The sequence below is a fragment of the Euprymna scolopes genome, chromosome 11 (genome assembly GCF_053919585.1).
Source record: "Euprymna scolopes isolate OS-2025 chromosome 11, ASM5391958v1, whole genome shotgun sequence".
In the NCBI taxonomy this organism is placed as follows: Eukaryota; Metazoa; Mollusca; class Cephalopoda; order Sepiida; family Sepiolidae; genus Euprymna; species Euprymna scolopes.
Window position 1 is genome coordinate 18,379,948 of NC_136492.1, and position 22,696 is coordinate 18,402,643.

Consider the following 22,696-nt stretch of genomic DNA (forward strand, 5'->3'; position numbering starts at 1 on the left):
TGTGCCTAAACCTAAACATAGATTCCATGAACAAAGTTTCTTTCTTAGAACTGCACACTTGTGGAACTCTCTTCCATTTACCTGCTTTCCAGCTGACTACAATATGGCCGTCTTAAGGTCCAATGCGAACAAGTTCTTGATGAACCGTCCCCTTAAGTAATCCAATTTACCAAATTTCCAACTACTAATGATTACTACGATATTGTCCCATTGACTATCGTACACTCCTTAACCCTTATTCTCGAGTAGCCTCTAGGCCTTGATAAGTGGATTCATTATACATACATAACAAACAAAGGCAATACCTAAGAAGCGAACGGGAAACTACCGAACCAGAAAGTCGAAAAAAAAAAATTCTTTTTTAAATTAAAATAAAAACAATTAAAATTTAGGTCCCATATGAAAAAAAAATGAAAAGCCTCAATAAATTATTTTATTTATTTTTTTTTAATTTAAATCCCCCCCCCCCCGCTTAAAAAAAGTTTGCAGATTAGTCACATTTTGAAGCGATAAACGGTGGTAAGATGACAGGTGGCCCATGAAGCTGTACACGTGAGAGCGGCATGAACTTATTAGTTCGCTCCAGAAGCGAAGCTTGGCGAATTACGGAGACAACTTTGTCAATTAGATGTACCCGAAGGCCATCATCTAGACTTTACGAAACGGTGTTAAATTACTGGTTTTAAACTTGCTGACTCTTTAAAAGAAAGACCAATAAATTAAGGTGCTTCTTTAGAACGGCAATTGCGCTACTCAGATTTGTAGAATATTTAAATTTCAACAGCAAACACATAGATAGGCTTCTTATTTATTTACTAGCGGGTGGTGGTGGGAGGACGGATTTGCCCGGGCGTAAGATACGCTTAAATATGATATTTTAATTTGTCCAGATTTCGTACATATTATTATAGTCATGATTTCAAAAGTAAAAAAAAAAAAAAAAAAATGTATTTGGGTACCATCAGTTAGAACCAAAACTGTAGCATTCAAAGCTGGTGACGTTACCACTGTACCAACCTAATACGCATATGAACTGATTAAAAAATTTTTTAAATAAAATAAGATGAATATACAAAATGTATAACGATATTTCAATTTTGACACATTTTTGACCCCTTAAAGACCGACCCATTAAAGAACGGTTCATAAAAATTCCAATCATTTGAGGCCCCTAGCATTGCTCTGCGACTTTTAGGTTCGGAGGAGATAGTTTGCAAATATGGAGACACAGACAAATATATAGACTTTTCTATATTAGATTTTTTTTATTTTACTAAAATGTCACTAATTATTGAGGCATAAGGACTACTCGAGGATAAAGGTTACGTGAATGTCAGGTGGACGGTTAGACAACACTGCAACGATGGTAGTGATTGGCCAGAAAGTTCAGTTTTAGGTAGAGAAAGGAAAACTAATGATAGTGGTTGCAGCTAGAGGAGTTTTTGTTGTGAACTGGACTACTATTCTCATTTTGGATGCTGTTGTTGCATGTAACTTCCCATCTTCAGATGTATCCTTCAAACTCTGTAATTTTGAACGGAAACCTTTTATTTCAATTCATAAATTATTCTTGTTCTGTCAGCCATGACTGAGTAGAAGTCTTAAGTAACTCTAAATTATGTTCTTGGTATCGCCTGTAGTGAGGAGTGAACCTTCAATCTCCAGGAGGCTGCCACAGATTGTGACTTAGCACTTTTATCTGTTACATCACATATCCATGATGACAATTCTAGAATGAATTTTAGAAGCTTTAAACCTAATTTTGTTTTTGATGGCTATTACCTATCGCTATTATTTCATAAAAGGAACTTTGCATGTGTATGTGCGTGCGTGTGTGTGCACAAGTTCGTTTCCTATACTTTGCAACGGCTGGGCCAATTTTTAATGAAATTTCACACAAATGTACTTTATATATCTGGCAGTGTTCTTAGGTAGGTTTTGTATCGGAATGCCTTCCATAAGTATCAATAATCAAAAAATTCCGATGAAAGAAGGAACAGACGATTTTGATCTAAGTTAACGCCTTATACAGCCTAACATCACAAGTACATTTGATAAGTTTTATTACCACAGAAACAAAAAAGGCCTGACATATAACATCAACAAGTTCTTTGATATGACAGGGGCATGTTTGAAATGAATGTTTTTGTTTAAAGTACAATTGAAGTATGATACTTCACTTTTCATTTTAAACTTAAATTCAGGCCATGATCATCACACAAGCAAGAAGGCCAGGCATATAAAATTAATAGTAGGTTCTTTGATATGACAGGTGTGCTTTCAAAATGAATGTTTCTGTTTAGAGCACAACTGAACTATGGTAGTTTACTTTTGCATTTAAAATTTTAATTCAAGCCGTTATACATAAAAAATGATTTTATAAAATCAACAGTAGGTTCTACAGACTACACTATATTTTGAACCAAGTCACTGCAGGACGGCATGTGAAGCTTCCTCTCGATGGGTCTTCCAAATAGAACAGGCAATCGATTTCCTTTAAAAATGGGCAATTTCACTAATTTTGCTGATAATAAAAATATCGGAGCGTGAAACATTCGTTGATCATCATTCAATCCCAGGCGACGTCGGGTCTCCCTGCGAGTGTTATACACACACACACACACAAGTTTGGTGTTCTTCAAAAGTGTTATAAAATTATGTACCCATAAAAATCTTATATATATACGAGGGGCATTCAATAAGTAATGCCCCTAACCCACTTCCAGTTGTTTGATCTAGCTGAAATTTTGCATGTACAATGATTTCTATCTCTACAGGTTATGTGGCAAATTACAGCTCTGAACTAATTGTGGTTTCTGTTTTACAGGTGTTTGAACTGAGTCAGGTGTAAAATGGAGCCTGTTGAATGTCGAGCAGTGATCCAGTTTTTGTATTTGAAAGGACGCACACCACAGGAGACTTTTGATGAAATGAAAGAAACTTATGGTGATCATGCCCCATCATATGATCTTGTAAAACGCTGGCATCGTGAATTCAAACATGGCCGGAAGTCTGTGGAAACAGCTCCCAGACCTGGTCGCCCCCCTCCCCTCTTCTGCATTGAAATTGTAAAGTTGAGGCTGCCATTTTGGAAGATCGGCGCATTATTATTCGCCAAATAGCCCAAGATGTCAAGATTAGTACAGGGTCTGTGGAAACTATCATTCATGACCATATGCATAAGGTGTCTGCCAGATGGATTCCCAGGTTCCTCACACCATTCCAGAAGTGAGAACGCGTTGAGTGCTCGAGGATGAATTTGGAGATGTGCCAAGAAGATGAGTCAAGTTTTTCAAAAGACTGATTACACAGGATGAAACCTGGGTCCATCACTATGATCCAGAGACCAAAGCCCAGTCAATGCAGTGGAAGCACTTGGACTCACCACCTCTAAAGAAGGCAAGGGTGTAGCCCTCTGCTGGCAAGGTCATTCTCACAGTCTTCTGGGACCAGGACGGAGTAGTGATGAGATTTCCTGGCAAAGGATATCACAATTACAGGAGCCTATTATGCTTCACTTTTGAGGAAATTAAGGGAAGCTATCAAAATCAAGAGATGAGGCAAGATCAGCAAAGGTACCCTCCTCCTGCAAGACAACGCTCCGGTCTACAACTCGCATGTCGTCTGATCAGAAGCACGGCCGTGTGGTTATGAAATCCTCCCCCATCCTCCCTACTCTCCTGACCTTGCACCCTCTGACTTTCACTTCTTCCCAGCCATGAAGTTGTTTTTGAAAGGAAAGCGTGTTCTACAAAAACGGTCTCCAGAGCTGCATCAAACGATGGGAGAAATGCATAAGTCTGGGTGGTTCCTATGTAGAGAAAGACTAATAACTGTGCCAAGTTTCGTTGCTCTACTGCTATGGGAAGTGGGTGAGGGGCATTACTTATTGCATGCCCCCTCGTGTGTGCGTGTGTGTGTGTGTGTGTGTGTATACATAAAAAATAATGGAAATAGTATTCCGACAAAATAGAGAAATAAAAAGGAACAAACTGTGTTATGTGTTCAACATTTCGTCTTTATTTCGAGATTTCCTCTGGATGAATGAGATTAAGAAACAAAAACACTAGTAGAACAGCGTCACACTTTGCACATGAAACATTTCAAATATTTTGTACTGGTGTTTTTGTTTCTTAATGTTGTTCATCCTGAGGAAGTCTCAAAATAAAGACGAAACATTGGTGAACACATAACACTGTGTGTTCCTTTTTATTTCTCTCTCTCTCTCTCTCTCATATATATAATCTCACTGGTTTCGTTAGATCACCAAAGTTAAGCAACGTTGATCCTGGCCAGTACCAGATGGATGACAATTTGGAAATACCAGGTGCTGTATATTGGAGGATATTGACGTCTTCTTGCAAGAACTTAAAAAAACAGAATGTAGTCCTCTATCCTAACGAGGATATATATGCGACAAATGACTTGTGAATTTGATATTCCCTAGACACTTCCTCCTTTAGGGGGGGCAGGTTCAACCTACCTGTGGTGAATGCCGCTGGATATATATAAATTACCATTACAAAGATAAATATTTTTATATCGGAACCTATTGAGATAATTTCTCTATCTCGTATAGAGAGCTTAACAAGAAAATTGATAATGAAAATAAAAATTGAATAAATTATATTTATTGATCCGTCTAATTCAAACAAAGAATTAAAATAAAGAAAAATCCTTAATCCATGGATTTTCAAAGATAGACCCTTTTCATCAGAGGATAAACATTAGTAAAAAAAAAAAAAAAAAAAAAAAAAAGTCATTGATTGATGAAAATCTAATTTATAAAACCCTTTAAAAGAGTGCATCTCTTACAAGATGCAATGTCGCAGAGAGGTGTGAGGCGAGTCAAATGATTGCATTTTTTGTAGACCATTCTTTTCTGAGTTTTTAATCAGTAAAAATAGCAGCTAAGGAGTCAAAATTAGTAAAAAAAAAAAAAAAAAAAAAAAAATTTAAGATCCTGATTTTTATTCAAAGCTTATCCAAAGATGCTGAACTCTGACATCGGACACCTAACAGATTGTAAAAGAAACCAAATATAAGCCTTCAACAGTTGGCTGAGGAATGCCAAAGAATCATCTCTAAGAAGCAAGACTCTAAAAATATAGAAAAGGAATGTGTAGCACACGTTAGACAGGTACAAAGTAACAAAAAATCTTACTCTCCAAACAGTCAAGTAAAAGCCAAACATGACCCTCGGGAAGAATCGCAAAAAGAAACCAGTTACCCTGTTACCCATTTAAAGGAAGTGGAGAACTCCACTGGCAGAAAAATTGTCCATACCTGTCCCGGAAATGTGATCGATGCATACGCAACACTGACACAAAGCCTCACATTGCAGAGTAAAAGAACCCCCACAGAAGCTACGTCAAAACAACAAAGGCTCAAGCGGAGGACGAAAATTAGACTTCAACTTGACAGTGGTTCAGATTTGTCCATTATAAATCACCATACTTGGTGCAAAATCAGAAAAGTGAGATGAGAACCAAAAGTTGCTTGTTCAATAACTAGAGAAAGAATAAGACTTGAAGGTGAGGTTATTACTAACGTAACGTTGAAGGGAAAAATATTGAATATCAAGGTGTTTGTATTAAAGAACTAATAACCTTTTTGGAACAGACTGGATCCAAAAATTTGAAATCTGGGACTTGATCATTAGCGATTTTTTTTTTTTTTTTTTTTTTTTTTTGTCAAAAAGTGGACAATTTTACAGCCGAAACTGAAAAACTAAAGTAAGACCTGAAAGAGTCGTTCCTTTTTTTTTTTTCTTTTTTGTTTTTTTGTTTTTTTTCAGACTAACTAGGTCGCTGTCCAAAAATGGAAGTGAAGTTCAAGTTACAAGACAATGCCACCCCAGTCTGCAAAAAAAAAAAAAAAAAATGCAGCGTACTGTATGCCTCTATACAAAAGATTGACGTATAACTTGTCAAAGCAGGAATTTTGACCCACCCCACCCCAGTCGATTGCAGTGAGTGGGCTGCTCCCACCGTGTATGTAAAGAAAAAAATCAAATGATATCAGTCTGTTCAGACTTCTCGATTGCGTTGAATACCGCACTTAAGGATCATCATTACTCGCTACCCAGCCCCAAGGAAGTTTTTATGAAACTGAATGGAGAGAAAATATTCTCAAAAATAGATCTGAGCAAAGCGTACTTCCAGATTCCCGTTGAAGAAGAAAGCTCCAAACTCTTGTGCATTACCACTTACAAGGGACTATTTCCGTTCAATAGGTTTGCTTTGGGGATCAAAGTTGCACCAGCTATCTTTAAACAGATAATAGACACGATGTTGAGTGGCCTTAATTTTTCCATCGGATATTTGGACGATATTCTAATGAAAAGCGAATCTATAGATATCACGTTTTTCAGGTATTCAAAAAGATAAATGAGTATGGCTTCACACTTAGGAATGGTAGGCGGCCCGATCCAGAAAGGTCCATAGCAATAAAAAATGTGCCTGAACCACACAACGTAACACTGCAAAGTTTTTTTAGGCTTAGCTAATTACTATCAAGCTTTCATTCTTAATGCGCACACATTGTGTGAACCTTTTAAATGAACTACGTAGGAAGAACAAGGTTCGAGAACCCTACTACCTGCGGGAAGGAATTATTCCCAAATAGAGAAAGAATCCTTAAGCATTTTCAGAGTAACAAGATTTCAGATTTCTCCGTGGATGACATTTCAAACTTCAAACGGACCACAAGCCACTGATCTTTATCTTTTGGCTTGAGGAAAGGGTTGCCTACACAAACGGCAAACAGGCTCTGAAGATGGAAACAATCCTACTAAATTATGACTTTGATATGGAGTTCCTTCTATCAAAGAAATTAGGACATGCAGACGGGCTTTCCCGGTTAATACCAAAGAATGGTGAACTCGATGATCGCATCACTACGATCAGAGAGATTATAGTTCGATCCTATGCAACACTGTGAAAGAGCTTTCCATTACTCTGGATGATATAAGGAAAGGCAAAAGCGACGATTTTATGAGAGAAACCAAGGAAAAACTGTAGATTGATGAATAAGTAGTAGAGGTTTTCTCAACATGTGACCAGGTATTATTTTATCGGGAGAGAGTAGTTGTTCCAGCAACCCTCCAAAAGAAAATCTGAAAGGGTTTTCGCACAGGACATTCTGGTGCCACCAGAATGAAAAGTTTAATACGTTTGTGTACTGGAAAAACATAGGCAAGGATATTGAGGAAAAGGTGAAAGCATGCAGAAGATGGGCACTCGCTGCTAAAGCGTCACCAATTCAATTTAGCCCATGACCCAAAGCTGACTATCCATAATCACAGATACATGTGGACTATGCCGGACCACTTGATGGACAGTACTACCACATAGTAGTGGACAGCTTCTCTAAGTGACCTGAAGTCTTTAGTTGCAAAAGCCCGGCTACTGACTTCACTATAAAAATTCTTCATGAGTTATTTGCACGGTTTGCAGTGATCGACTGTTTAGTGTCAGGTAATGGCACTCAGTTTACATCCAGAGACTTTAAAGAGTTCATGGAGGACTTCCAAGTGGACCACATCACAACTGACTTATCACCCCAGATCAAGTAGACAGGCTGAAAGATTTGTGGACACCTTGAAGAGGGGTTTTGGAGAAGGCAAAGAACACTCCATCTGAAAAAGGATTGTAACAATTTCTTCAGGATGCCTAATGAGAATATATCATCCCAGATATCTCCAACAGAAGTAATGTTCGCAAGAAAAATACGGCCAGTCTTTGACAAATTGCCAAAACAGGTAAAAACCTGCAAAGACAAGTGTTCCCAAGAAGAATTACGTGCCGAGAGAAAAAAAAAATTCTTCCAGATGCACAAAGATAATACTTTCAACAACAGGATCGGCCGTATGGTCTACATAGTGGAAGGACCACATTTCACGCATAAGAAACACTTGAACCAAATACGCAAGCGCACTTCAAACAAGTTAAATGAAACTCCACAAGAGACGTTGAACTCCTACACGGCACATTTGACCTGGAATCCCCTCAAACTTGTACCAAAATGTCGTTCCCACAAAAAAAGGAAACAGACGGACCCCTTGGAGGTCAACCCGAGAAAGAAAAATTATATTATGGGGAAATAAATCTTCAGAGAAGGGGTGTTCTGGGGTAGTTAAGACCTCTATATTCATGATAGTATGTGCCATCTGGCACTATGTAAGCCAGATATTTCTGCCGTCAAGCGAAGAGCCTACACGCAGTTTAATCACTCGTAGTGAACACCAGGACTCTTTCACCTTAATATTATAACCCCTAAACAGGTCTACAACAATAAGTAATTCGTGAAACAGCAAACATAGAAATCCGATGACTCCCACTACCAAATTTTCAATTTTGACCCCTTAGTAGCCCTTTTTTCTCAGATGAAAATGAATTAAAGTTTTCCACACGTCTATATACTAAATTGAAAGCCTATAAATAAATAAAAAAATTCGTTGAGTATATAGGTTGAGATGGGTCCTCACACACACATACATTCTAACTTAGATATACAGAAAAGTGTACATTTTTAACTTTTCTATGCAGCTACGTTCTTCATAGAAAGATAAAGAAATGAGACGAATGGGTTTTCACTCCATCCTTAAAGACTACAGCATTCGTCTGTCATCTCTTCTACTATTCTCTCACATTCTTGCATCACTACCTTAATCATCATCGAGCCTCTGCGAAAGCCTTAGGCCTAGCTAACATAATTACTCCTGAAAATCAGCCGTTCATTCCTTAACTCACAGGCATCAAATTTTTACTATTAAAATCTCTAATATTCAAACGTTTCTTTAATTGGACAGAAACATTCATGCAGCCGTTTCAGACATCTCCAAAAGCCCCCCCCCCTTACTTTATTTTATTAACTCTAACAAAACATCCACATCCATTTTAATGGGTTTTTTTCCCATTGTCACTTGACTGACAAAAATAACATTGTAAATGCAAGTGATAAATATTATAGTAAGACGTATGTGTCATAGTGGCAGGTAAGTGCGAAAAGCTTAAGTTCAGCAAAAGGTGTGATAAAAAAAAAAGAAACCTTTTCTTTTTTCTTTTCTGTGAATTGTCTGGGTTCATGTTTGAAGGAGGATGTTGTGCCAAATGAATGCTTGAACAATAGTTAAAATGTAACGTTTGTTGAAAGAAGTAAATAAGTTCTTGTTGAGCCGTCTTCTTACATAATTAAACCCTACCCAAGTTCCATCTTTACTGATCATGGTGGGGTCTCATCGTATGATCGTTAACAACATGGACTGACTATCTGGGTGTTCCAAGTTCGAGCCCAGTTCATTCCACCAAATCATTTTCACTTAGCATAAGTACACAATGTCATCAATTGCCAAATCTCAACGCTATGCATGATGGTCTTCATTTTCTGTTCTGGCTAGGTCATAGTTTCTTAGATTAGTGAATGCCAAGGTTTTCACAAGTATAAAAATAAACAATCCAGAAGAAATTAAATAAAACAGACTCTGACATTTGAATTCTGACTAGAAAAATATCAGGGAAACCAATGCTAACAATAGAATCATCCGATTCATATGATACGAATGGAGTTGTCTCACCATCTAATTAATAGTCATTAACCCTTATGTTAGAGTAGCCTCTGGGCCTTGATAAGCGGTGACCCCAAAGTATATATATATATATATAAAAAAAATTGAGGATATATGAATGCTGGTATGCAAGCTGCATTTGCTTTGGTATTAACTAGTCCACATACCCAGCATTGCCCAGGTGTTTGGAGGTATGTGTTGAGCAAAAAAAAAAAAAAAAAAAAGTGGTAGTAGGCAGGCAGGCTTGAACCCGTACTGTGAAGGAAGAAAAGAACCGTTGCGTCCATCACCAAACTGGAAGTGGCAAAGGTTTAAATTAAGGTTAGTCAATCGAAAAGAAGGGGATGACTTTCGAAAATATCGGTGAAAAAAGCGACCCCCTCCTTGTAGAAAAGTGACTAGTTGAGGGTGAAGGAATTAATGTTTTTAGCCAATGTTTCGATATTTGTCGTCTGAAGGGTCGATCTTCAAAACAATACCAATTTCGTGAAAATCTGTTGCTGGTGTCAAAAGTTTTAGGCAGAAATACATACATACATACACACATACATACATAACTTTAAGCGGACAGGTGAGATTTATATTATAGACTAGCAGGGGGGGGGGTACCCGGCGTTGCCCGGGTGTTTGTAGGTGTGTGTGTTTTTTGGTAAATGAAACGTACGACCTGGCATGTGCCCGTTTTTGACGAGTTAATGACGTGAACTTTGAGTGCAGGATAGTGTTTTATTTACCGCGAGTCTGTTGGTTTCTTTTTTTTCTTTTTTTTTGTACAAAAAAAGCTTAATGCACATGCGGCGATCGTAAGCAATAATTATTCAGCAGTTAACATTTTTCGCGGGACAGTTTTTAATGAGGTCAATAACCCGGTTTGTTTGTTTTTAACTAACTTTGGGGGAAAACCAGCTCTCTGTTTATTAGGAGGAGTGTCTCGTTTTGAAATGAAAGCAACCATCTGATATAACGAAGCCGACATCGACGAAACGTTACATCGCTTTCTAGAGACCACAGGCCGTGGGCCAGTGATTCGAATGGAGTTTCACTTTTTTTATATACCGAAAAACGGAAGCAACACGTGCCAATCTGAAAATGTCGAATATTTAACATTTCAAAGTCGGGCAAATTAAATAGAGAGGCGACCACCATTGTTAAGTCATAGATATTATCATTTAGACGCGATATAAAAAGTTTTAAGAAGTTGTAAGGCAACCGATCAGTTCTCAGAAAGAAGCCTTTCTTGGACATACATGAAAACGTGCGCACACACACAAACATTTTCGCTTTTATATTTATAGATGTTTTTATGTCAATGAAACATCTTTTATGCTTTGTGTGATTAACCATGTGCTCCCCCCACTTAACAATAATTGCCAATCTCAACGTTATATGCCGTGGTCTTCATTTTTTTATTCTGCCAGGTCATTGTTTCTCATATTTGCAGTAGATAAGTTAGGCTCTGTGTGCGACACCATGGGCTCTGTGAATGCTAAAGTCAGCATCTGGGTCTTCTTTCAGGGCAGTGTTTGCCATCAGTTGACATCAGCTCCTCTTGCAATTTGTGTTCAACTGTCCCAAATATATATTTAAAGGAACTTTGAGTGTAAGTTCGTTCTCTATGGACTGGAAAACAGCTTGATTGATTTTTAAGAAATTTCACACAAAGGTACTGTATTGTTCTTTAAATAGGTTTTGTATTGCAATGTCTTTGATAAGTATCTATAGTTGAAATAATCCGATGAAAGAAGGAACAGGCGATTTTGATCAAACTTAACACCTTATACCACCTAACATCAGAAGTGCATTTGAGAAATTTTATTACCACACCAGCTGAAAGAACCAACATATAAGTTCTTTGATATAACAGAAGCATGTTCGAAATTAATATTTTTTGTTTAGAGCACAATTGAAACATATTTGATTTTTGCATTTTGAACTTTAATTCAAGCAAAATAATTAAAAATCAACAGTAAGTTCTATACAGTGTAATGTAGACTACAATGTATTTTGGACTGTCACTGTGGTGAGGCATGTGAAGCTTCCTCTCAGTGCACTGTGATGGGTCCCCAACTAGAGCAGACAATTAATTGATTTGATTGAAAAATGGGTGATTTCACCAATTTCAATGACAATAAAAATATGGGAATGTAAAACATTTGTTGATCATTCAATCTTGAGCAACGTCGGATTTCCCTTCAGTGTGTGTGTGTGTGTATGTATATATATATATATATATATATAGATATGTTTTTTTCCTATGATGTTTTTATGCCATTTTTCTATATATCACTTTTTCTGATGAGAAGCATTAAGCTTCGAAATACAATGATCTGAAGAGTTTTCTTTATATTTCATGTTTTCCTTTATTGATTTGATGATCAAAGTAATTTTAACTTTCAATTGTCATTGTTTCTATTTAGACAATGTTTGAACATTGTTAATTCCCATATCCGTCTTAGCAGCAGCCGAATAGCATAATGGTTGGGAGCGCCGACTGTCGTCTAGGGATTGAGTTTCAAACCTGGCTTGAGGTAGCAGCTAGTCTAGCTGCATTGATGAGCTGTGACACAGCAAAACAGCACTGTATGTGGATGGTGTGTGTGTGTGTGTGTGTGTGTGTGTGTGTTTAAAAAAACAAAAAAAAAAAACTAGGCAAATGTGTCGTACTTTGAACTGATCAAATATCTTACAATGCCATTGTTAAGTAAAAATAATGCTTAGGTGCATTTTAAAAGTATCAATGTGGGCACAAATGATCTAATGGATATTCTCATGGACTATGGAATCAGCAAGTTGAAAAATCAATGTAGATTGATTGCGTTCACTTAAACTTTTATACTGTTTTTATAAATTACAAATTGGATTACCACTTATCAAGACCTAATGCTACTCGAGGATAATGAGATAAAGTGAAAGCTATTTAAAAGGTGAAGAATCTCATGAGAGAATTGAGAATAATTGTGGTACTATCGAACCCTCCCACCTCCCTGCCAAACTGTTAGGAAGTAAAAAAAAAAAAAAAAAAATGGAGTCATTCCAAAAATAATGTATTCCATTTTATTGAATTAAAAAAAAAAAAGACTTGAAGAGCAACCTTTTGTGTTCAAGAATTAATTTTATTTACATAGTCAGCACCATTCTCAAAGTATTTTTACCAGCAATTCGGTACTGGCTGTGCAATGGGCGGCTGGAGTGTGCATTGTCACTCGCATATCTGCCGCCACTCTGAAATCCACAAACTCATCTAACTGTACTGACATCAACTGCATCAGTTTTGTAAACGTTCAACAGGCACTGGTGAATGTTGATCGACTTGATTTTTTTTTTTTTTCCTGCATGATGAAATTCAATGACGCATCTCTGCTTCTGTGCATGTCCATGACAGGGTTTTTTTTTTTTTTTTCTAGTCTCACACCGTTAATATCTTCAACAGATGAAACTTTTAGTCATCATAAAAATGTGATTAGCAATTCCTTTTGATCAATATTGATGGAATAAAAAAAAATAGGAGGCATTACTTTTGGAACGCCTTCATATAACAAAAAGAGGAAATAAGTTTATCATCAAAACAAAGGCATAATAAATAAGGTTACTAGAAAGACAATGGAGGAAGTGGTTCACAAAGGTAATCGGAAATAAGATTGTTAATCTAGATATGCTGGAGACAAAAGATCAGAAATACATGTCTACGTATTTAGTGAGTTTTTGGGTAGGAGCGAGCTTGCGGGCGGGTTTTTGGGCGGGAGCGAGCTTGCAACAGTGGAGGACTGTTTCCAGCTTGGGACAGTTGAAGGCAGGTTGTGGTTCAGAGCAAATGAGAATATGAATTGATTAACCGACTGACAAACATAACCTCTACAGACTAAGATGTGGACGTTAGGACTTTTTCTCACGATAGTGTCACACACTCATCCAAAGTCAACCCATATCTATGGAATTTGTTGGAGTTTGTGTTTTCTGCATGATTTGAATTATCTTATTTCTATATCTGTGAATAAGTGCTCACCTTCAGTCGTCGCCAATGTGCGAGATAACATGGCCAGAAGAGAAGATGAAAAAGATCACAGAAACGACATTCAGGTCAGCAATTATTATCGAGAGGGAGCACATGGAATACACTAAATATAACGTTGTACATCTTTTTTGTAACAGTGTCATAATATTTTAATGGACTTAACGTGTTGTAGACTCTGCCGCAAGGATACAGAAGAAAAGAAAACTCGACAGGCTTCTTTTTTTTTTTTTTTTATAAACGAAAGCCTTTTCTCTCTCATATTTCCAGCAATGCATTTTTTCTAACTATTTCAACAATTCATTTCTCCTTCTCCAATCACGTGTGACTTTATCTTGGCTGTGATGTCACCCACATGTCTCGAACACATGCTTCTTTCATCACATCTTGCCTCACTTCTCCGAACACTTGCTTTGCCAAACACTACATCTGTCCATGTGTGTCCTTTTACCTCTGCGGCCACGCCACTTTGCACAGCCAGCTCGGTCATTGGCATATCAATATGTGGCTGCTGCTGCTTCCAGCATCAGTGGCTCCGTTACATAAGTCTGATTACTTGTGGCCATGGTATAAGACATCTGTGGACATTGTATTTGAAGATGGCTATGTTGGCACAGCAGCGAGTCCTCAACTACTTATGTGCCATTCTTTGAAAAGTGAACCAAATGGCACACACGTGACCATACATCAATGCATAAAGTAATGCATAAAAAAAAAATAGCTGTAAAAGAAACATTAAGCACTCCAGACACATTTCCTACTGTTTGAACTATCGACAGATAAAGAACATTTTTTAATCAGATTACTTGAAGGTATGAATGAATTTGCGCAAATTCCGATATTTTTTTTTTTTTTTTTTTTTTTTCACGTAAATCAAAGATTTTACTTGTTATAAACCATCCTTGGTTTATGACTATTATTTCCTGTTAATTTTAGTATTATGTGACCAGTAGTTTAAGAGTTTATCAGTTAAATATTTTAACACAAGCGCACATCTACCGTTATATTTATATAGATTTGCATTGAATTACTATCCATAGTCATTGGATACCAATTAAACAAGATCCACTGTTCAAATTTCAGTTTTTTTTTCTTTTCTTAAAGATTCCTTGAACTTAAGCCTAATTTTTAGACATTTTCTAGAATAAAAAATCATTTGAGCCTTTCTTTGAAAATGTGACATACATCAATGCATAAAGCAATACATGAATAAAAAAAAATAGCTGGAAAAAGATTTATGCTATTCATGGCTCATTTCCTATTCACAAAACTATAATGCACGTCTGATAAAAGTATAAATATTCTAACTTTTAAGAATTCAGATTTTGTAAGTTAAGTCTTCATGAAAAATCTAATTCCGTGCGAGGTCACACACGTTATTTGACCTCTGACCCATAACATAATGTACAAAATATTTTGATCCTGGATATGACCTTAAACTATATCCCATGGTGAGGCCCCAGCTTGTGAGCTTTGGGGAGTGTGGAGCCATCCTTTAATTGCCATTACTCCCAGGTCCACTCTGACCCGGAGTGGTAGTACCTGTTAGGGTCCCAACTATGGGTTAAATAGAAATCGAGTGAAATATTCTATTAAAAAAATTGTTCTTCAAAATCACTGAATTTGGCATTAAATAACCTGAAAAGGGTTGATATGCCTTAAACAAAAACAACCATCCAACCAACAATATTCCAGATTGTCACCCAATAGGTTTTTACATACATGAGTCAAATACACACCTATAACTAGTTGTAAGGCCTTGAGAGTTATATGAGCTACTTTTCCCAATTTGCAGTATTTTTAGTCATACACGCGACTAAGAATGGTTCTTATGCCCAACAAGAGTGGCAATAGAACACCTTTCACATGTGTAGTTTCCGCTGCATCATTGGCATATCTTTGCAGCATAAGGTGTCTAATACAGAGGTTTTATCCTGCATAAGCCTTCTCAGTATGTTCACCTTCCAACAATGCAGACTACGCTGGTTGGGCCATGTTCATTGCATGGAGGATGACGCATTCCAAAGGACATCCTGTATGGAGAGCTGGTATCTGGGTAAAGGTCCACTGGCCGCACCCTCCACTCTGATCCAAAGATTTGAGGCGAGTCATCAAGGCGATGGACATCAACATTGGGTTTTGGGAGAACATTGCAGATAACCGCTCCAGATGGAAAGGAACCTTGCACCAACGTCTGACAGCAGGGGAGGAAGAGAAGCTGGTAAACGTTGCTAGATAGAAGTGTGCAGACAAAACAGAACATCATTGCTAACAGCCCGGGGACTATGCATCTTCATGACTGTCTGCTTCTCTCTCATTGATCTCTTTAGCCACAAGCAGTTCTGCTCCACCACACAAGATAACTGAGACAACTAGGTAGAGGATGTTTCTGACCGACGGAGGTTTATTGCAAAAAGAGTTGCAAATTTTTTTTTCAATGAATGGCATTTTTTACTTTTTTTTTTTTTTATCACCCTGTATAAGTAGAGGTTATATTGTTTGAATTGTTGATTTTTCTATTATGTAGGTACGTTTCTCGCATACTTAAATTATATTTAAAAATGAATGAGAACTCTCCACTACTCCCCCCCCCCCCCCCAAATGAAATTCCACTTGTATCGGCCATTTTAGGACCAAAATTTGTATCAGGAATTTTATTGGAATCTGAAAAATATTGCAACTGTCCCATCACTCGTTGTACAGAGATTACCTAACCTGGCCTTGGCTGGAAATATGTAGTTCTGTTTATTTTTTAATTTTTTTTTACATGGGGGTCACCACTTATCAAGGCCCAAAGGCCACTCAGGGATAAGGGTTATTGTGTGTACAGTAATCAATGAGATAGTACTGTAGTAACCATTAGTATTGGAGGTTTTGATAGTGTCTTACTTAAGGGGGCGGTTTGTCAGGAGTTTGTTTATGTTGGACTTGAAGACGTCCAAGTTGTAGTCAGGTGGGAAACAGGCAAGCGGCAGAGTTCCATTGGCGTGCAGTTCTAAGAAAGAAGCTTTGCTCATGGAATCTACGTTTGGATTTAGGCACAGATAAAGTGTGGAAAATTATTGACAGTAGTTTCAGCCAGACGGGTGTTTCTCGTGAAAGATTGGCGAGGGGGGGGGACGAGGGATTGGAGCTCAGACGAGCACCTGCCATGGAAATAGCGATAAAACAAAGACAGGCTTGCAACGTCTCTTCTGTAGGAGAGAGGTTGCAGGGAAGAGAATAGGCCATCCCCCACTAAACCACGAAGTCTATTTTGTACTCTGTCAAGGCAGGATAGGCTGTTTTTAGCAGCTCCTGCCCAGATGTGGCAGCAGTACTCCATCCTTGGACGTACTTGGCTTTTATAGAGATAGAGAATTGCATCAGTAGTAAGATATCTTCTGGAGCGGTAGAAGGATCCCACCATTTTCCCAGCGTGCTGGCAACAGATTTGATGTACATGTCCCATTTTAGATCAGGAGTAAAGGTCAAACCCAGAAGCTTGTCAAAACATGGAGCCTCTCCAAGACGAGAACCATCCATTTCAATTGATGCCAGACGGGGATCAGAGCGTTGATGATGTAAGGATAGAAGTTTATAGTTTGAATAAAATAATTATTGTTGACTATAAAATTGACAATGATGTAAACCATTTCAACTTAAAAAGAATTTGTAATCGAAAAGAATTTGAAAAAGGAGACTAATTACTGTAGAAATTTTAACTGAAAAAAGTAAGGCGGCTAAATAAGTTTGATAAAAACCAAAGTAAATTAATCGGTGTAATCTAGTTAACTCTCTTACTTTGGGAAGATGTCTGCCTTAATAGTGATGTTTATCAATAACTTTCTCTTACTAAAAATATGACTGAATATAGTATGTAATCGATTAAATAGATTGGAATTACTTTTTCATTATGTGAACGACAACGGTACACATGCAGAGAGTAATCCGTGCTGAAATAATGTTATCTAAAAAGCCATTTCTAACATGGGAGAGGAGGGTGTTTTGTACCTAATCTGTATTTTAATCTTACAATTTGAATAAAAAACATATAAAACTTTAATTAAACGTGGAAATACGATTTAAAAAATAGCGTGGATCACTCTCTGCATTAGTACCCAATTAAAATTTCCGTAATTCAGTAGGCAAAATCAAATATTGATCTGACAGATGCATTGTGATTAAGTATAACCTGAAATATCCGACAAGATAACTTTATATATTACATAAACTAATTTTTTTTTCGAGAATTTTCTTTTATTTTTATTTTATATAAATGTATATATGTATTTTTTTTTTCTTTTCAGATGAAATATACTGAAGATGTCTTTCCTGAAAAAAATGGACCACTTCTGCTGTTATTTTTAAATATCACCTCTGGCCTTGGTCGTCTTATATTTGGTAAACTTGCTGATGTACGTGGCGTTAGCAGGGTACATCTACAACAGCTAGCATTCCTGGTATTTGGTGCCACCACTATGTGTATACCCTTTGCCAAAACCTTTGGTGCTCTTATAGGCATAATTCTATTAATGGGAGTTTGTGATGGAATTTTCATCTGTCTTCTCGGGCCAATTGCCTTTGATATTGTCGGCCCAGCAGCTGCTTCACAAGCCATTGGCTTCCTCCTTGGAACCTTCTCTCTTCCCCTTATGTGCGGACCACCAATGGCTGGTAAGTAGTCATTTTTTTTATATGGAAATCTCTCCAGACAAAGTGTGAAGCCACTTAATATAAGGAGCTGATAAGAATAAAAGATTATTGCAAAGACAGAAGATGCCTATGGACCTTAGTCTTGAAAAGAGTAAGGCTGTACGTAGGAGGAAAACGGTCAGCAGTAAGTTCCATAAGTTTGCAGTGCTTGGAAAGGAGCTATTGGAATAGGAATCTGCATTACAATGAGATATAAGAACAGTGATTTAATGAAGACCACTAGACCAACAAACCAAACGAACTGAAACAAAGGAAGCAGGGAATAGATTGGATAGTAGGTTGGTGCAAAAATGTCATTTTTTGATATATATATATATATATATATATATTAACATTATTTTTGCACCAACCTAATAGTCCTGAAGAATGCATGCCATAACACAGGGTGACCTAAAAAAACGGGCCCCAAAGTCTAATTAGGCCCAGTTTCTTAGTGTTTTGTCCGAATGAAATGAAACTTTGGTCATAACTAGTTTATTATATTCAAAACATCACATCAAAACCTAGGGTATTTGCCCTTTTTTTCTCCGTTCTACAGCATATGTTCTACATGGCCTCCATTTAGCTTTCTTTCTTTTTTTTTTTTGGTCATCCTGTAGTATTTAAAAAAAAAAAAAAAAAAAAAAAAAAAACTGAGACTAGCAACATATCTGTGAGAGATTTCAGACACGAAAAGGTGGTGTCCAATCAAATTACAGACAGGTTTCCGTACCTTATCAAGGATCCTCAAATGGGGCAGATTTTACATACCAAATATGACAATAATATTTCATACGTGGTCTGGTAGTAGACTTGTAGTGTAAACGTAGAGAAAGTGTTTAGAGCAATGGATTCAATATATGAACTCCAATAGAGATTTCTGGTGCTACCAGATCAGGCTATCTGAAGATATTGGATTCCTAAGACAAAATGCACCTCACATTGATGCTTTGTTTTTCTACTTCCTTTTGTAAAACTTAATTATGTTCTGCAAAAACAAAAAACCACCTATTTCTTCTTTTCCTTCTCCCCATTTCCTCTTTCTATCTCCTCCACTTCCTGACTAGTTTCCTAACTATAAAATGTACCAAATATTAATACTGTAACCCTTTTTCCCCTCTTCTATTGCAGAACTCATTCATGTTTTGCAGGGCAGGAAACAAAAACTATAAAATCTAATATATAAATCTCACTGTGTCTGTCTCCATTTTTAAATTGTATCTCCTCCTAGATGGATGGTCGTTTGACGGCGTGCAGCAGCTCAAAAGATTGTATATAGGGTGCAGAATTTTATTAAATTTGATTAAAACAATTGCTAAGGGATTCAAAAAGGGGTTCAAACTCGAAAGAAATGACAACTTAACGAGAATAGCGACAATGACGTCGCTTGCGCATGCACACGATCTTTAACAGAGGTTTATTTATTTATTTATTAAATTTACCAGCTTATTAACGCAGTTGTTTCTTTGCAACGTGTAGCGTCATCGATTACTAACACCAATATTGCGGGTTTGAGTTCCACCATTTCTTTAGTTATTTTATTTATTTATTTTATTTTATTTTTTGTCACATTCTGATATTCTGGACTCTTAAATGTTATGTAATAATTATAAAAGAACACTTTTATAAAAAAAAAATACAGAAAAATGTTTTTGCTGTATAACGAAAATGTCATATTCCAAATATATAGGATATATTATATATCGGCTTATTTGTTACATTCCAATAATCACGTAAATAGATCAAGTAATGGAATTTTGTATTGAATTCATTCCTAAAATATTTAATCGATCATTATAAATTTTAATTATGTGTATATGTCTGTATATTTGTGTGTATTTGATTCGCGCCTAAATTAACTGATCATTATTAATTTTAATGATGTGTATATGATTATATATTTCTGTGCATTGGATTCACTCCTAAACTAATTAACCGATCATTATTAATTTTATTTATGTATATATGTCTGTATATTTGTATGTATTGAATTCACTCCTAAACTAATGAACAGATCATTATTAATTTTAAGGATGTGTATATGATTATGTATTTCTATTATTGGATTCACTCCAAAACTAATTAACCGATCATTATTAATTTTAATTATGTGTATATGATTATATCTTTGTGTCTCGGATCAACTCCAAAACTAATTGACTGATCATTATCAATTATATGTAATGTTTATGTTTGTATATGTCTATAGATGTCATTTTCCCAAAATCACATACAATGTTCACTTACTTTGTTAAGGTATTTATGTGTACAAGGAATGCTATCCAAGTAATAAGGTACTTGTACAGTATAGTACTCATATGAAAAACTTATGTAAAATCGAGTAGTTTCATCTTTATATTAGAAAAGATACTTGCACAGTATCCTACCCAAGAAATAAGGTACTTGTGCAGTATAGTACTCACATGAAAAAACAAAGCATATCTTACCTGTGACGTACATAAGATATTAACTGTAAATCCTGTTAAATATTCGAGTAGTATAACTTACATCTAAAAAATGTGCTTCTTCACTATAGCACCCAGATAAAAAAAAAAACCATCTTATCCCCTGATATACAACACATTTAACACAATAGAACATTTCATAAAAGTATTGAGTTCTTTCATTTATAAATTAGAAAAAGGTACTCGTACAGTATCTTACACAAAAAATAAGGTACTTGTGCAGTATAGTACCCATGTGAAAAACAAAGGAAATTTTACTTGCGACGTACATAAAAGTAATCAAAACCGAAAATCATGTAATATATTCGAGTAGTATGACATTTATATAAGAAATACGGTGCTTCTTTACTATAGCACTCTAAGTAAAAACAAACAAACTCTCACCTGTGACACACGGAAAAGTTAGCACAACAGAAAATTATGTAAAATTATTAGTTTCATCTATATCTTAAAAATGACGTATTTGTACATTATCTTACCCAAGAAATAAGGTACTTGTGCAGTATAGTACTCATGAAAAAACAAAGAAAATCCTACCTGTGACATGTATAAAAATTATTAAAACCAAAAATCATTATATTCAGGTAAGTATGACTTTTAAATGAGAAATAAGGTTCTTCACTATAGCACTCTGGTGTAAAAACAAAAACGCTTACCTGTGACATACAGAAAATTTTGCACAACAGAAAATTACATAAATTATTTCAAATATGTAGTGTACATTACCCGCCCTAGGCAAGGAAATTTTTTTCCATATATGTGCTGTAAATTTCCTGTTCTAGGAACATACAATTATCTCATACATATAATACTCGTCCTAGGATAGGTGAAATATTCTTTTGTTCAAGATGGCAAATGATACGTAGACATCAAAAATTCCTTTATCCTAAGAATAACAGGTATGTTCAAAATTTTTCTTATATGGTCCCGAGCAACCGCCGGGTGGCCTTGCTAGTCAATCATAAAACAACCAAACCAAACACTATAAACTAATGATTGAAGATACAAAGAGCTTGAACAAAATAACTGGATGCAACATGAATAACTGGATTCAGCATTAAATAACCAAAAAAGGATTGATATGCCGTAAAACAAAATAACCAAACCAATAGAGATTTGATGAGAAAGAAAAACCAAGAAGTTTTAGTCGATTTCTTAGAGTAGAAGCTATCCATGATCGAAAGACAGGAGTTGAGTCTTAACAGGATTAACTGTAACTTAGTACATATGAGTGGGTGGGAGAATATCAGCAGCAGCGAAGAGTGGCTGGCTTGCGAAGAGATTAGCAGCAATAGTTGAACAACGAATGTATGCAAATTAGGAAGAGTACGCAAGAAAAAGGAACATGCACCATGTGGTCGGGAGAGACGAAGAGGACATTGAAGAAAATGGACATGTAAAGTCAAGGACGCGAATAGGGCGGTATGCGGCCAGAGGAAGAAGAAAAGTGTACACCAGGCGAGATGGATGAGTGGTGTCAAGACAAGAAAGTAACGGTGATAAAATCTTTAAAAAAAAAAAATGCCGACCACGGATTTTTATTTCTTTTCTTTGCATGTAACAATATATATATATATATATATATATATATATATATTTGTATTCCTGTCTGTTTATTTGAAATTTTTGTTGGGGTAACGATGGAGTTGACATATAATGAAAAACTGATCAATATTCTTAGTATAGCAGGTGTAGCCAAATCAATCTTCATGTCGACCCTGGTAACGCTGAGTATCCATGCTGGTATTACATAAAGCCAAACAAGCCATTTCTTACCCCAATCCATAACTGTACTCAGGTCAACTTCTAGATTAGCTGCATATTTCAACTGATTCATGGGAGATGGCTAAGAAGCAACTCCGGAAGTGACATCAACATAGACGTTAGTTTTTTTTTTTTTATTAATAATCTCTGAAAGATCATTGTTTATAAAGAAAAGAAAAAAAAAACAGTATAAAGTAAAATTTTCTCATTTTTCTT

At 36.2% G+C, this 22,696-nt stretch overlaps 1 protein-coding gene across 3 annotated transcripts in view; it reads left to right on the forward strand.

The window, feature by feature from the left end:
- LOC145287782 (monocarboxylate transporter 10-like) overlaps positions 1-22,696 on the forward strand; it is a 200,581-nt gene that overhangs the window by 96,488 nt on the left and 81,397 nt on the right. For all 3 annotated transcript variants that reach the window (XM_080135607.1, XM_080135608.1, XM_080135609.1), the window contains exon 3: positions 17,867-18,233. In XM_080135607.1, coding sequence (XP_079991733.1) covers positions 17,867-18,233 — 367 coding nt within the window. The remainder of the gene's footprint in view (positions 1-17,866; positions 18,234-22,696) is intronic.